This window comes from Camelina sativa, unplaced genomic scaffold (assembly GCF_000633955.1).
Source record: "Camelina sativa cultivar DH55 unplaced genomic scaffold, Cs unpScaffold00506, whole genome shotgun sequence".
Classification (NCBI taxonomy): domain Eukaryota; kingdom Viridiplantae; phylum Streptophyta; class Magnoliopsida; order Brassicales; family Brassicaceae; genus Camelina; species Camelina sativa.
Genome location: NW_010921713.1, coordinates 102,945 through 114,648, shown reverse-complemented (window position 1 = coordinate 114,648; position 11,704 = coordinate 102,945). Strand labels below are relative to the sequence as shown.

Genomic DNA, 11,704 nt, shown 5'->3' with positions numbered 1-11,704 from the left:
TGCACCCATCTTTTAGAGAGAAGGAGAATGCAGTTCATATGGAGATCGGACGGTTTTTGTTTGGCATTGGAGCTGATTTTGATGCAGCAAACTCTGTTAATTTTCAACCAATGATTGATGCCATTGCCTCTGGAGGATTCGGAGTATCTGCCCCCACTCATGATGACCTTCGAGGTTGGATACTGAAGGATTGTGTAGAGGAAATGACTAAAGAAGTTGATGAATGCAAAGCAATGTGGAAGAGGGCAGGCTGTTCCCTTTTGGTTGAGGAACTAAACTCTGATAAAGGCGTTAAAGTTCTTAACTTTTTGGTTTACTGTCCAGAAAAGGTAGTCTTTCTGAAATCCGTGGAGGCGTCTGAGATAGTGTCTTCTAGTGATAAACTGTTTGAGCTACTTAGGGAGCTGGTTGAAGAAATTGGCAGTACCAATGTTGTTCAAGTGATTACAAAATGCGAAGATCACTACATTGATGCTGGGACAAAGCTGATGGATGTGTATCCTTCTCTATATTGGGCGCCTTGTGCTGCACATTGCATAGATCAGATGCTTGAGGAATTTGGGAAACTAGGCTGGATAAGCGAGACTATCGAACAGGCTCGAGTTATCACAAGGTTTATTTACAACCGTAGTGGTGTTTTGAATTTGTTGTGGAAATTTACTTCGGGTAATGATATCCTGCAACCAGCATCTAGCACTTCTGCCACAAATTTTGCTACATTGAATAGGATAGCCGAGCTCAAATCCAATCTGCAGGCTATGGTTACTTCAGCAGAGTGGAATGAATGTTCATATTCGGAAGAACCTAGCGGGTTGGTGATGAATACCATCACTGATGAAGCGTTTTGGAAGGCAGTAGAGTTGGTGAACCATTTAACAGGTCCTCTTTTGCGTGCTTTGAGAATAGTTTCTTCTGAAAAGAGGCCTGCAACGGGGTATGTCTATGCAGCAATGTACCGAGCAAAAGATGCAATCAAAACACATCTGGTTAATAGGGAGAATTACATGGTATACTGGAAAATTATAGATCGATGGTGGGAGCAACAACAGCATACACCTTTGGTTGCTGCTGGCTTCTTTCTTAACCCGAAATTCTTTTATAACGCCAGTGCAGAAATGCGTAGTGAGATTAGCTTATCGGTGCTCGATTGTTTCGAGAAACTGGTTCCTGATGACAAGATTCAAGACAAAATCCTCAAGGAGTTATCCTTCTACAAATTTGGTAATGGAGTTTTTGGAAGAAACTTGGCAATCAGAGCTCGGGACACAATGCTTCCTGGTATGGTTTAATTTTCCTTGATTTGTTTTTCTTGTGTAAATCTCGTTTGTGCTTCTCTTAGTTGTACTCTCTTTTACATGCTTGGTTCTTAGCTGAGTGGTGGTCTACATATGGAGAAAGCTGCTTGAACCTCTCACGTTTTGCGGTACGTGTTCTTAGTCAGACGTGTAGTTCATCAGTTAGTAGCTCCAGGAGAAACCAGATACCCGTCGAACAAATATACCAATCGACTAACTCCATTGAGCAAAAACGGCTCAGCGATCTTGTGTTTGTTCAGTACAACATGCGTCTCAGACAACTGTAAGTTGTAAATCTTGTCCTTCTCAGCCAAATTTTTAGTTTCCAGGGAGTAAGAAAGGATAGATGTAACGGTTCTCTGTCTCCTCTAGGGGTCATGTAAGCGGGGATGAGACACTAGACCCGTTATCACACAACAGGATGGATGTTCTTAAAGACTGGGTTTGCCGAGACCAAGCTTGTGTAGAAGGGAATGGAAGTGCTGACTGGAAGTTGCTAGAGTCTATTCATAGGAATCAAGTAGTACCGATCATGGATGATACTGAAGACTTGGGCCCAGGTAAAAAAGATTCAGCAGCATCCTTATACAATCTGTTTCTTTTTGAGAAGATTTGAGGTTTTTAAAAAGTTGAAAAAAATGTGTACAGGTTTCGATGATGCTGAGATATTCAAGGGAGGCAAGGAAGAGAGTGATGAAGTTTATTATACAAACACATCAGAGAAGGTATTCACGTGATGTCTGGTTGGCGGCGGCTCTTTTCTAACTCAGGTGGAAGCTGTTTGTAGTCATAGGGTTTGATTTGTAATTTTAGAGTCTTTTTTACTCTTTAGATTTGTTCTTGTACAAGACGTTTCAGTATTCTTTCTTCTTCTTACTCCCCTCATGCATTGTGTCCTCTTAGGTGTTTATTGTCAGGTTCTGTCCAGATGTTTGACATATATATATTCACTTCCAAATGCCTGTTTTCTCATATATATATATATATATTTGATGGATTTTGTTAGCACATTTGAATCACAAACATTCTCTACGGCATATAACACAAAAACTCCGACATTTTAACGGGCCATAATATTTGTACATACGGCCCAGCCCATTAAGAGAATTGGTGTAATCGGAGAAAAAATAGACGGAGATAAGCTCATCAAATAAGGTCTACGACAGTGTTCCAGCGGACATCGGCGGCGAGACATGGCTTCGAAGGCAACGATCAGATCTGACATATACGACAGAGAAGAACGCAAGCAGTTAATCTTCTTTTCTTTCGATTTCGATTTTGATCACTTCTCTGTGTTCTTCTTCTTAATTTGACTGTCTCAATCGTGTCTCTGTAGGCAATACCAAGCGCATATTCGTGGTTTGAATGCTTACGAGCGGCATAAGAAGTTTTTAAAAGACTACGGTACTACACTTGTTTCAATGTTCATGTATATATGTCTCGATAGTTAGGGTTTAAATGGACAAAAGTTTTGGGAATTTAGGGTGAATAAGTGGCTTTCTATTTACCCGAATCCATGTGTCCCAAATCAAAAACTGGTTGATGAACAGTCTTCTCCTCTGAGCTAGGAAGGAGGCTACTGTCAGCCTTACATGTCTTCTTCTTTTTTTTGGTTCTCCATTGGGAAGTTAATTTCTTTTGCAATGGAGAGAGAGCAAAAGGAATAATCTTTTTGTTTCAGTTAGNTTTTTTTTTTTTTTTTTTTTGTTACTTTACAGTTCGTTTTTATGGGACGGATAAGCCAGCTGAAGTCAAGTTACCTGTTAAAACTGATCAGGACACACTAAGAGAAGGATACAGGTATGTTTTGTATTGGAATGCTTGCTTTAATGAAATCTGCCACTTTCTTTTTCTGAATCTTATTTGGTATACGCCATTTGTTGGCATATATCTATTACTTTGTCTTTGTTTATGAATTGTAAAGATAGTTTCTTGTGTATCTCTTGAACTCTCTGTAATTTTGGTTTTTTTTTTTTTTTTTTTTTTTTTTGTTTAAAGGTTTATACGTTCTGAGGAAGATGATTTGAACCCTTCTTGGGAGCAAAGATTGGTGAAAAAATACTATGATAAGCTTTTTAAAGAGTATCCTTTAAACATAGTGCTGCTTTGAGTTCATCATCACCAGTTAGATAATCTTTACTTATGTTCAAGTACTAATTAACGGGAGTTTGGATGATTACAACATGGCTAACTCCTTGACTGATTGAAGATACTGTATAGCTGACATGTCAAGATACAAGACTGGTAAGGTAAAATCTGATGCATAGTTACTGTATCTCACGTGGATTCATGTATTACTTTTGTTCGGTTGATTTATTCTGAATGTTTGTAGATGGGTTTAAGATGGAGAACGGAAAAGGAAGTAATGACTGGGAAAGGTTAAATATTGCTTCAAACTCTTTGTCTGTGATTTATTTTAAGGTAGCTGTGATAAGAGTTTTGAGTGTGAATGCAACTGCTTTCTGTCAGGGCAGTTTATGTGTGGGAGCAAACATTGTGATGAAAAGGAAGGGTTAGCAAGCTATGAGGCATGTATCTTTAGATATTTTCTCACTTACTTGTTCTGATGTTTGCGTCGGATTATTTCACTGAGATCTGATGATTTTGCAGGTGAATTTTTCTTATCATGAAGCTGGAGAAGACAAACAAGCCCTTGTAAAACTCGTAGCTTGTGAGAGGTAGGCATTCACTGTATAGCTTGCTCATCTCTATGTTCTATGCTTTCTGAATTGAATTAGTAGTGGTTTTGGAAATTGAATACCGACGACCATAGTACTTGTATCCTGGTTTGTTTCAATGCTTTTGTTGTGTAACACTTACTTGCTCTCAATAAAGCTTGACAACCTGTTTTCCTAAGTTTTCACAATATCAAACATTTTTGGCACCAGATGTGCGGATAAGCTTTATTACAAAAAAAGAAAGGAGGGCGAAAGATCAGAGAGTAAAGAAAAGAAAAAGCAGAAACGAAAACGGTATGGATAAAGAGGTTCTTGTTAATTTACGAATAAGAGCCATGCGTTATTCTTTTTCGATTACATTAAGTTGGATACATTAACTTTGAAATACAGGAATCAATCATGCAGTGAAGATGACACAGATGAAGAGGAGAGGAGAAAAGGTGTGTAATATGCAAAGTTCAATATATTTTGGGTCTATTCTTTGTAGAAAAAGAAATGGAATATTGTAATTTTGGGTAGGTGTGAAATATATAATGTGTTTAAATATTGTAGGGAAAACGGGAAAGCGCAAGTCGGGAGGTGGTGATAGAGAAGGCAAGGATGATGAAAACTTTGACGAATACATGGAGGGAATGTTCCCAGGAAAGGGTGATAATTAGAGTTTCAAAAGGTGAACCTTCTGCATCGTAGCATACACTGAGTTTGAACCCCGAAATGTAAAGACTTACAGAACCCCTTATTTTTCCTAATGAAACTGAATTTTTTTTTCGAGAAGATCTTTAGAACAGAGACCATAACATAAAGTAATTTTATTTTATTGACTTTGGGGTTGATGACTAAGTATACACAACGATTGGACTTCTCACATTGTGTGATCCATCCGACCAAGTCAGAGACGCCGACACAATACTAGAGATACCAGAAAGACTCTTGCCAGAGACTGTAACTGTGAAAGACTTCTTCTCTCCAGGTGACTTGAAAGTGATCGTATCTGGTTCGACTTTTATACTGAGTTTGGGATCCCCAGACAATTTTGCCTTGTAAGTGGATCCCTTTTTCCCAACGTTGGTGACTTTTCTTGAAAATGTGATATCTGAAGATGATGAAGCTGAAACTTTGGCTGACATTGAAGGGTAGTTGAGATTTCTCATAGTAAGCTTTGATTTTTCAGAACAAGTAAAGGTTCCACCGGCAATAGTACTAATGCCTACAGATGAGTAGTCCAAAGAGCAAAGCATATTCAAGTAATCCTCTTTGGCTATTTCGTAAACAAGCCCTGGATCAACTGCCACTGTAGGGTTAACAAATCCTGATCCATACGCAAACTCAGCTTCTGCATTTTTCGAAGCGTTCATTGCCCAAGCTGCATTAAGAAAAAAAAAAGGATCGATCCAGATCTCACTTAATTTGTTTCTTCAGAGATTAGATCCATTTGATGTTGAGAAATACCTGTAGTCATGATAGCGGATTTTACGGCAGAAGCGGACCAATCAGGGCGTATTGTCTTGACATAAGCAGCTACACCTGCGACATGAGGGCAAGCCATAGATGTTCCGGTCATGAAATAGTAATCCACACTTTGTCCAGGAAGTGCTGTTTGAGCCAATGGTGAATATGCTGCTAGTATATTCACTCCTGGAGCTGTTATATCAGGCTGCATATATATCTCAAGTCATCGATCAAATCAAAATTCCAACAAATATTATAACCACATCCACATAGTTCGGTTAATCTTGTTTTAAGTGTTTGTTACCTTCAAAATGTCACTAAAGAGCCTGTTTGGACCGCGAGAAGAGAAGGTAGGAACGACTGGAGCATCATTATCTTTAACTGTCACAGTCTTCAATATAGTTCCTTGCGGGTTTCTGTCTCATCTCGAAAAAATTTCATTTACATCTTAAGAGAACCTAATCAAAGATTTGTTTATATGTAGCATATATATACTTACGGTGAGGAGAGAGCGTAAGATCTTAATGCTTCATAATTGGTATCATCTAAGGTTGCAACCGGAATATGACCAAGACCGGGAGTATCAACATCAGTTACATGAAGGATTGTTCCAACGGCCCCACCTATTTTCTGTTCCGTAACATTATTTGGAACATCACACACCACAATCTTTCCCTCCACATTGTTCAGGCAGCCGCTATCACAACCCCTACCATAAAACACAAATGTATCAAAAGATATATCCATGAACATATAATTTCTTGAGTTGCGAGTTAGGTCACTATGGATTCTTTGAGGCACAAGTTACCTTGCTAGTTCCTCTGTACAGTTGTTTGAAGCAGTTTTCCCGTACGCCAAAGGATACTTCTTTCCTTTTAAGTCGAAATCATTGATCGATCTCCCCTGTATGTACATACTTTAAATCACATCACCATGATAGATGACGACACACACATTTATATATCAAGTGAAATAAGGGAAAGACTTCTTACAGGTAATATCTTGTCATCTCCATTAACCACATTAGTAACAAATTTTCTATCCGTCGAGCCAGCAGCCACGGATATGAGCCATGGTGCAACGTTATCCGCTTTTCCAAGTTTAGAGCCGGCGTTTCCAACCGCTACCGTTGTAACAATCCCTTTGTCCATCGCGTGAAATGATCCAATAGCAATAGGGTCGATATCAACTTGAGTAACACCGCCTCCAATAGAAATGGTTATAACATCGACCCCGTCCGCTATAGCATCGTCAAATGCAGCCAACAGTCGATCACCACTACAACCCGCTGGCTCACACACTTTGTAAACAGAAATTCTACCTAAAGGCACACCGCCTCTTGCAGTTCCTTTTGCCACACCATTCAGACTCACTCCTTTTACTTTGTTTCCAGCAGCTGTCGAAGCCGTGTGTGATCCATGAGCGTCAGTGTCTCTTGCAGAGTCCTCCACATAGTGTCGTGCTCCAATCACCTTCCTGTTGTATTTGGATTAGGGTAATTAACAACTATCTTTTGATCCTGTCTTGTCACGCAAGAAATTTGGAGAAGGTAAAAAAGTGACAATGTTACTTACCTGTTGCATGTGAAATTAGCTCCTCCTGCGCAAGTTCCTTTCCATTTTTTTGGTATTGGGCCAATGCCTTCGTCTGAGAAACTCTTAGATTCAGGCCAGATTCCACCGTCTATAACACCCACTATTATATTGCTCTCGACCTCAGGGACATGGTTGCTCTTATCACCAAGTCCCATGAACTCGTAAGATCTTGTCGTCATAATCTTATAAACCTTGCTTGGGAATACCGAAACCACACCTTTCATGCCTTCAAATCACACATCACATCATCATCATCATGTTAACCATCATGAAGAGTTTCATAATCTTTTATTTAATCATAAGAACTCACCAATAAGTTTATCTCTTTCAGATTCAGTGAGTTGGGCTGCAAAACCATTGAAACTTCTTCCATAGCTTCTGACCAAAGAATCTTCTACGGAGCTGCATAATAATAATAAAAAACAATAATTTCAATAACAAGCAACAAGATTTGGGTGATAGAGATTTGAGTCAGCTCAAGCCGGGTCATCAACAACACATTGAAATATATATTAATCTGTCCTCATTGTTAAAAATTATGTATAAAAACTATTAAACCTTGATTCAATAACTTCTTGAAGGATATTATAATGGTGAGACATAGGAGAATAAGAAGATTTTGCAGGAAGAGCTCCCATGTATGCAATATACACCTGCGTCAAAATGTCAGAAGTCACAAACCAATGAATATTAAGAGGCCAATACAAATTTAGAACAAATATACTTATATATATAGTTATTAGGGTTACAAGACGAAACATATATGACTTGCCTTTCTTTCATCTTCAATAGCGGTAGGAATTTGACAAAGGCTCATGAGAAGAACTGAGGAAAGACATAGGATTACGCCAATGGAAGCCATTATCGATCGAGACCTTATACCTGTTGACAAGAGATTTCAATTCCGTGAAGTTGCTTGCTGGTACATATTTATAATGAGGGACATTACATATAGAGAGAAATGATCGTGACAATGCAATGAATATGGAAATTAAATGTATAATTCATTATAAGGTAAGTTATATCCAAATTTTATATGAAATTGGTTTCTAAACTTAATTTTATAAAATACCAATATCTATTTTAGGATTTTCAATTATTTCTTTTAGAATTATTTAATGTTTTTATTGTAATATGATCAGATTTGATTGATTGTTGTTTTCATATTATGTTTTCTTTAATGGTATTTAATATTTATTTAATAAACATACTTATATGTTAGGATTTATTTAAAAGTTTTTTTAATTGTTTTCTTTAAATAGAAAAAACTAAAATAAGTACAGATCACTATGGTTTTAAAAAATGATTTTCTTCGCTTGATAATTTATAAAACTGATCACATAACGGTTCTTAATTTTTTTTTCTCAATACATAACGGTTCTTAATTTTTTTGAAAATATGGTATAATATCATTATGATATCTCTATATTATTAATTGGGAGAACATACTCTAAAAAGGAGAAAGCTGATTGAGGAGTATAATTTAGAGAGTTATAAAATTTAAAGAAATTACAGTAATTATGTCATTACATGTAATTAGTAGTTCTCTAATAGATATTTCAATATATTTTTCCTTTTCCAAAGATCTTTTGATATTATATATTCTGTTATTAAGTTTTTGTAGTATATAGTTCAAATCAAAAGAATATTTTATAGATTTTATTATTGTTCACATGAAATTTTAATTCCAAATAAGATATTTGATTGGTAAAGCGTTTAACTATAGCCATAATGCGTATTCCATATCCAGTCAAGTATTGTGATCAAGGTGAGCATTAGCATGTTATTATAAAGCATTTAGAGAGCATTTGGTTCTCCAGCTCTAAATTTACTATAATACTCTTAATTATTTTATCCTCTTTCCTTTAGATAACTTTAGTTATGTTTCTTTATATATAATTTTGTATTCAACTGCTAAATTTTTACCAATCATATTATTTTAATAAACTAAATTCTAGCCTACAGCTACTGCTAGATGATAACCCGTACTGTCCAGGGAAATATTTACGTAAATTTTAATTTATTAGTTACAAAATAACAGTATTATCTTAATTTGATTTATTCTACATATTTTATAATTTATAAATTTAATTTACTTAATTTCATACTTCGGTTTCGATTATAGTTGGTATAATAAACTTAACGACTTACCATTATTAGGTTTTGGGTATAATTGCTTAAACTTTTTAGAATTGGTAGAAACAATAAAAACCCTTATTTACTCGTGATTTGCTTTACAATTTGTAGCGGTACTGAGTCAACATAAAAAATGAATTAAAGTGTAAGAAAATTATATGAGTGGGAGGTAGAATGGAGTATAACAAAATATTTTTGTTACTAAAACTCATCGATCTCAGTGCAAACTCATAAAATTTGAATATTATAAGTATCAAATAAGTTAACCCGTAAATATATATATATATATATATATGTTTTGAATAGTATGACAGGACAATATATTACCTATCATACGATTGAAAATTTAGTCGATTTGTTAATTATCTCATTATATTAAATTATATATATCAAATCCTCTAAAATTTTGAATTAATTAGTGAATGAGCGAAATATTTTAGAAAATAAGATCATCAATTGTAAAAAATTTGCTAAAAAGGAATTGTAACCCGCATTTTTTAGATAGTGGAGGTTTAATAGTTTTTCGTGGATAATTATTTTTATTTTTATTTCGAATGATCAAAATAATTATTTAAGGAATAATAATATTATGATTGATAATAATTATTATTTACGATTTTCTAGTAAAAACATTTGTGTAGATGTTTTTGAATAATTAAGGTTAAAATTATGTGTAAGAAAGATTGGATTTGTAGTTATTAAAATATCATATGCTATAATCTTATATTAATGTTATGAATAATTGTTTTATTAATACTATTGAAGAAAGTAGTTTTTTTTTATATTTTAATTGATTAAAATATCTTTATTATAAAATTAAGATTTTCTGAGTTGATTTATGAATAAATGCATTCTGAATTTTTTTTTTGTATAAATTCTATTAATTCGGATTAAGTTCAAAATAAAAAGCATTAATTTATGTAAATTGGAAACACTATACTTTTGATACCTTGTTATGATTTTAATAATTTGTAATAAAAAAAGGAAAAAATCCGTTGATATCATGATTTAAGCCTCTTCATTATTTAATGTTAAACAATTCTTAATATATTATATAAGTAATGTGTTGAAAAATAAAAAGCAACTATAATGAGTACATCTTGACCGAAGAATATTTCATTCTAGATAGTTAGCACATGGAAATGTATAGATAGTTCTCGTGCTATACATTTTATAATCTTTTACATTTCATTTACTTAGTTTCATACTCTAATTTCAACCCGTTAATCTAAAAATTAAACAAAACCTGCATTGAAGCGGTCATGTTTAGAATTCTATATTTAACTTTTTGATTTATTTTTTAGTTATACGTATTATATTAAATAAAATATAATATTTGTGATTTTTTAGATTTTAATATAATGTCTTTGCGTCGATGTGCAGTGCAAACAAATATTTAATAAATTAGATATAATATTTTATATTTTAAAAATAAAAACAATGTTGTATCTTAGTTTTAAAATATATATGTTATTATTAAACGATTTAAGGATGCATATATTTAATCTTAGTTTTATAAATAAAATTAAGTTTTATAATTGTTCTAATTAGTTTATTATTGTTTTCTAAGATTTCTGAAACAATAAATCAAATATGTTAAAATAATTTTATTAAATAATTTCAAAAATATTGGGCTATAAAAAAATAAAATCTTTTTATAAGATTTTTTATTTTTCTAAAATATTATTGTTAAAATATTTATAATATATTTTTTACGTAAATATTTATTGTCCAAGATTTTTTTTTGATTTTATAAGATTTTTTGAGTCGACAAAATAAAAAGAAAACAATTAAGAAACACTAAAAAACTATATTAATATTTACGTGAATTTTTTCCTTTTAATAACTATTTTAATAAAAATCTGTTTTCTGATAACAAAAAATTAATATTAAGATGAGGTTATTTAATTTGGTAATTAAATACAGTGACATTTTGTGTAATATATTACATGAGAGTAGGGTTATTTGTTTAAAGGTTACTTAAAAAATATAATAAAGATATATATATATATATAATAACTAATAGAGATTTCTTATTCCGAAAAGACAAATATATAATTTTAAAAATAATTTTTTGCTTTCATATAAATCGTTTAATGTCCCTACTAGCAAAAAATATGAATTGTTTATAAACAATCATCGGTCCTTGTGTCATTCTAGTCCATCTGTCCTTGTTACCTCGTAAAAAATGACCTTGAATACGAACAAAACCGTGCCAACATTTACCATAAGCGAAAAAAACCAAATTTTATTTTTAAGTCAATAATACGAAAATCCATTGTATTCGATATCAAATAAGAAACATAAAAATAACTAACTAGCAAACATAATATTAATAATAGAAACATAAAGTTTTTACATGACATATCAAATTGTCAACTAATTATATTCTTGTTTAATAAATGGAACAGCCAAATGCTTCAATAGATCTTACAGTATACTTCAACGAAGATAGAGTGTTATACTAAGAACAGTTAAATAATGTTAAAACAGTTACAATTGCAATTTAAAACAATTAAACGATTAGAAACGAGAAGAATATGTAACTGTA

General features: G+C 33.2%; 3 protein-coding genes across 4 annotated transcripts in view; 2 read left to right on the top strand and 1 right to left on the bottom strand.

Annotated features, from left to right (window-relative positions):
• The window catches only part of LOC104773244, a 4,128-nt gene extending 1,870 nt beyond the window's left edge, over positions 1–2,258 (top strand). The window contains exons 3-6 of one of the 2 annotated variants that reach the window (XM_019242621.1): positions 175–1,278; positions 1,371–1,578; positions 1,668–1,855; positions 1,944–2,258. In XM_019242621.1, the coding sequence (XP_019098166.1) occupies positions 175–1,278; positions 1,371–1,578; positions 1,668–1,855; positions 1,944–2,032 (1,589 nt within the window). In that variant the 3' untranslated portion in view covers positions 2,033–2,258. The remainder of the gene's footprint in view (positions 1–174; positions 1,279–1,370; positions 1,579–1,667; positions 1,856–1,943) is intronic. The other variant, XM_010497828.2, reaches the window with a different exon arrangement.
• A 169-nt stretch (positions 2,259–2,427) lies between these two features.
• On the top strand, positions 2,428–4,742 carry LOC104773240 (protein FRA10AC1). Its single transcript, XM_010497818.2, has 11 exons — positions 2,428–2,544; positions 2,632–2,699; positions 3,014–3,095; positions 3,294–3,377; positions 3,505–3,544; positions 3,628–3,673; positions 3,765–3,823; positions 3,906–3,973; positions 4,184–4,267; positions 4,364–4,413; positions 4,526–4,742. The coding sequence occupies exons 1-11, from the start codon at positions 2,489–2,491 to the stop codon at positions 4,630–4,632; spliced, it is 744 nt and encodes a 247-aa protein (XP_010496120.1). The 5' UTR covers positions 2,428–2,488; the 3' UTR covers positions 4,633–4,742.
• Positions 4,743–4,791: 49 nt separating this feature from the next.
• LOC104773241 (subtilisin-like protease SBT4.2) lies at positions 4,792–7,688 on the bottom strand. Its single transcript, XM_010497820.2, has 9 exons — positions 7,576–7,688; positions 7,328–7,419; positions 6,997–7,243; positions 6,415–6,898; positions 6,231–6,325; positions 5,922–6,131; positions 5,727–5,838; positions 5,423–5,627; positions 4,792–5,336 (listed from the first exon to the last, which is right to left on the bottom strand). Exons 1-9 carry the CDS (start codon positions 7,653–7,655, stop codon positions 4,810–4,812), a joined length of 2,052 nt encoding a protein of 683 aa, XP_010496122.2. The 5' UTR covers positions 7,656–7,688; the 3' UTR covers positions 4,792–4,809.
• Positions 7,689–11,704: the final 4,016 nt, after the last annotated feature.

Excerpts from the sequence above, each read along its gene's own strand:
- LOC104773240 (XM_010497818.2), top strand. The coding sequence starts at position 2,489 with ATGGCTTCGAAGGCAACGATCAGATCTGACATATACGACAGAGAAGAA. Across the intron at positions 3,824-3,905 it reads AAGGGTTAGCAAGCTATGAG|GTGAATTTTTCTTATCATGA; the intron begins GCATGTATCTTT and ends ATGATTTTGCAG. Across the intron at positions 3,974-4,183 it reads AAACTCGTAGCTTGTGAGAG|ATGTGCGGATAAGCTTTATT; the intron begins GTAGGCATTCAC and ends TTTTGGCACCAG.
- LOC104773241 (XM_010497820.2), bottom strand. The coding sequence starts at position 7,655 with ATGGGAGCTCTTCCTGCAAAATCTTCTTATTCTCCTATGTCTCACCAT. Across the intron at positions 6,326-6,414 it reads GAGATGACAAGATATTACCT|GGGAGATCGATCAATGATTT; the intron begins GTAAGAAGTCTT and ends ATGTACATACAG. Across the intron at positions 5,628-5,726 it reads TCTTTAGTGACATTTTGAAG|CCTGATATAACAGCTCCAGG; the intron begins GTAACAAACACT and ends ATATATATGCAG.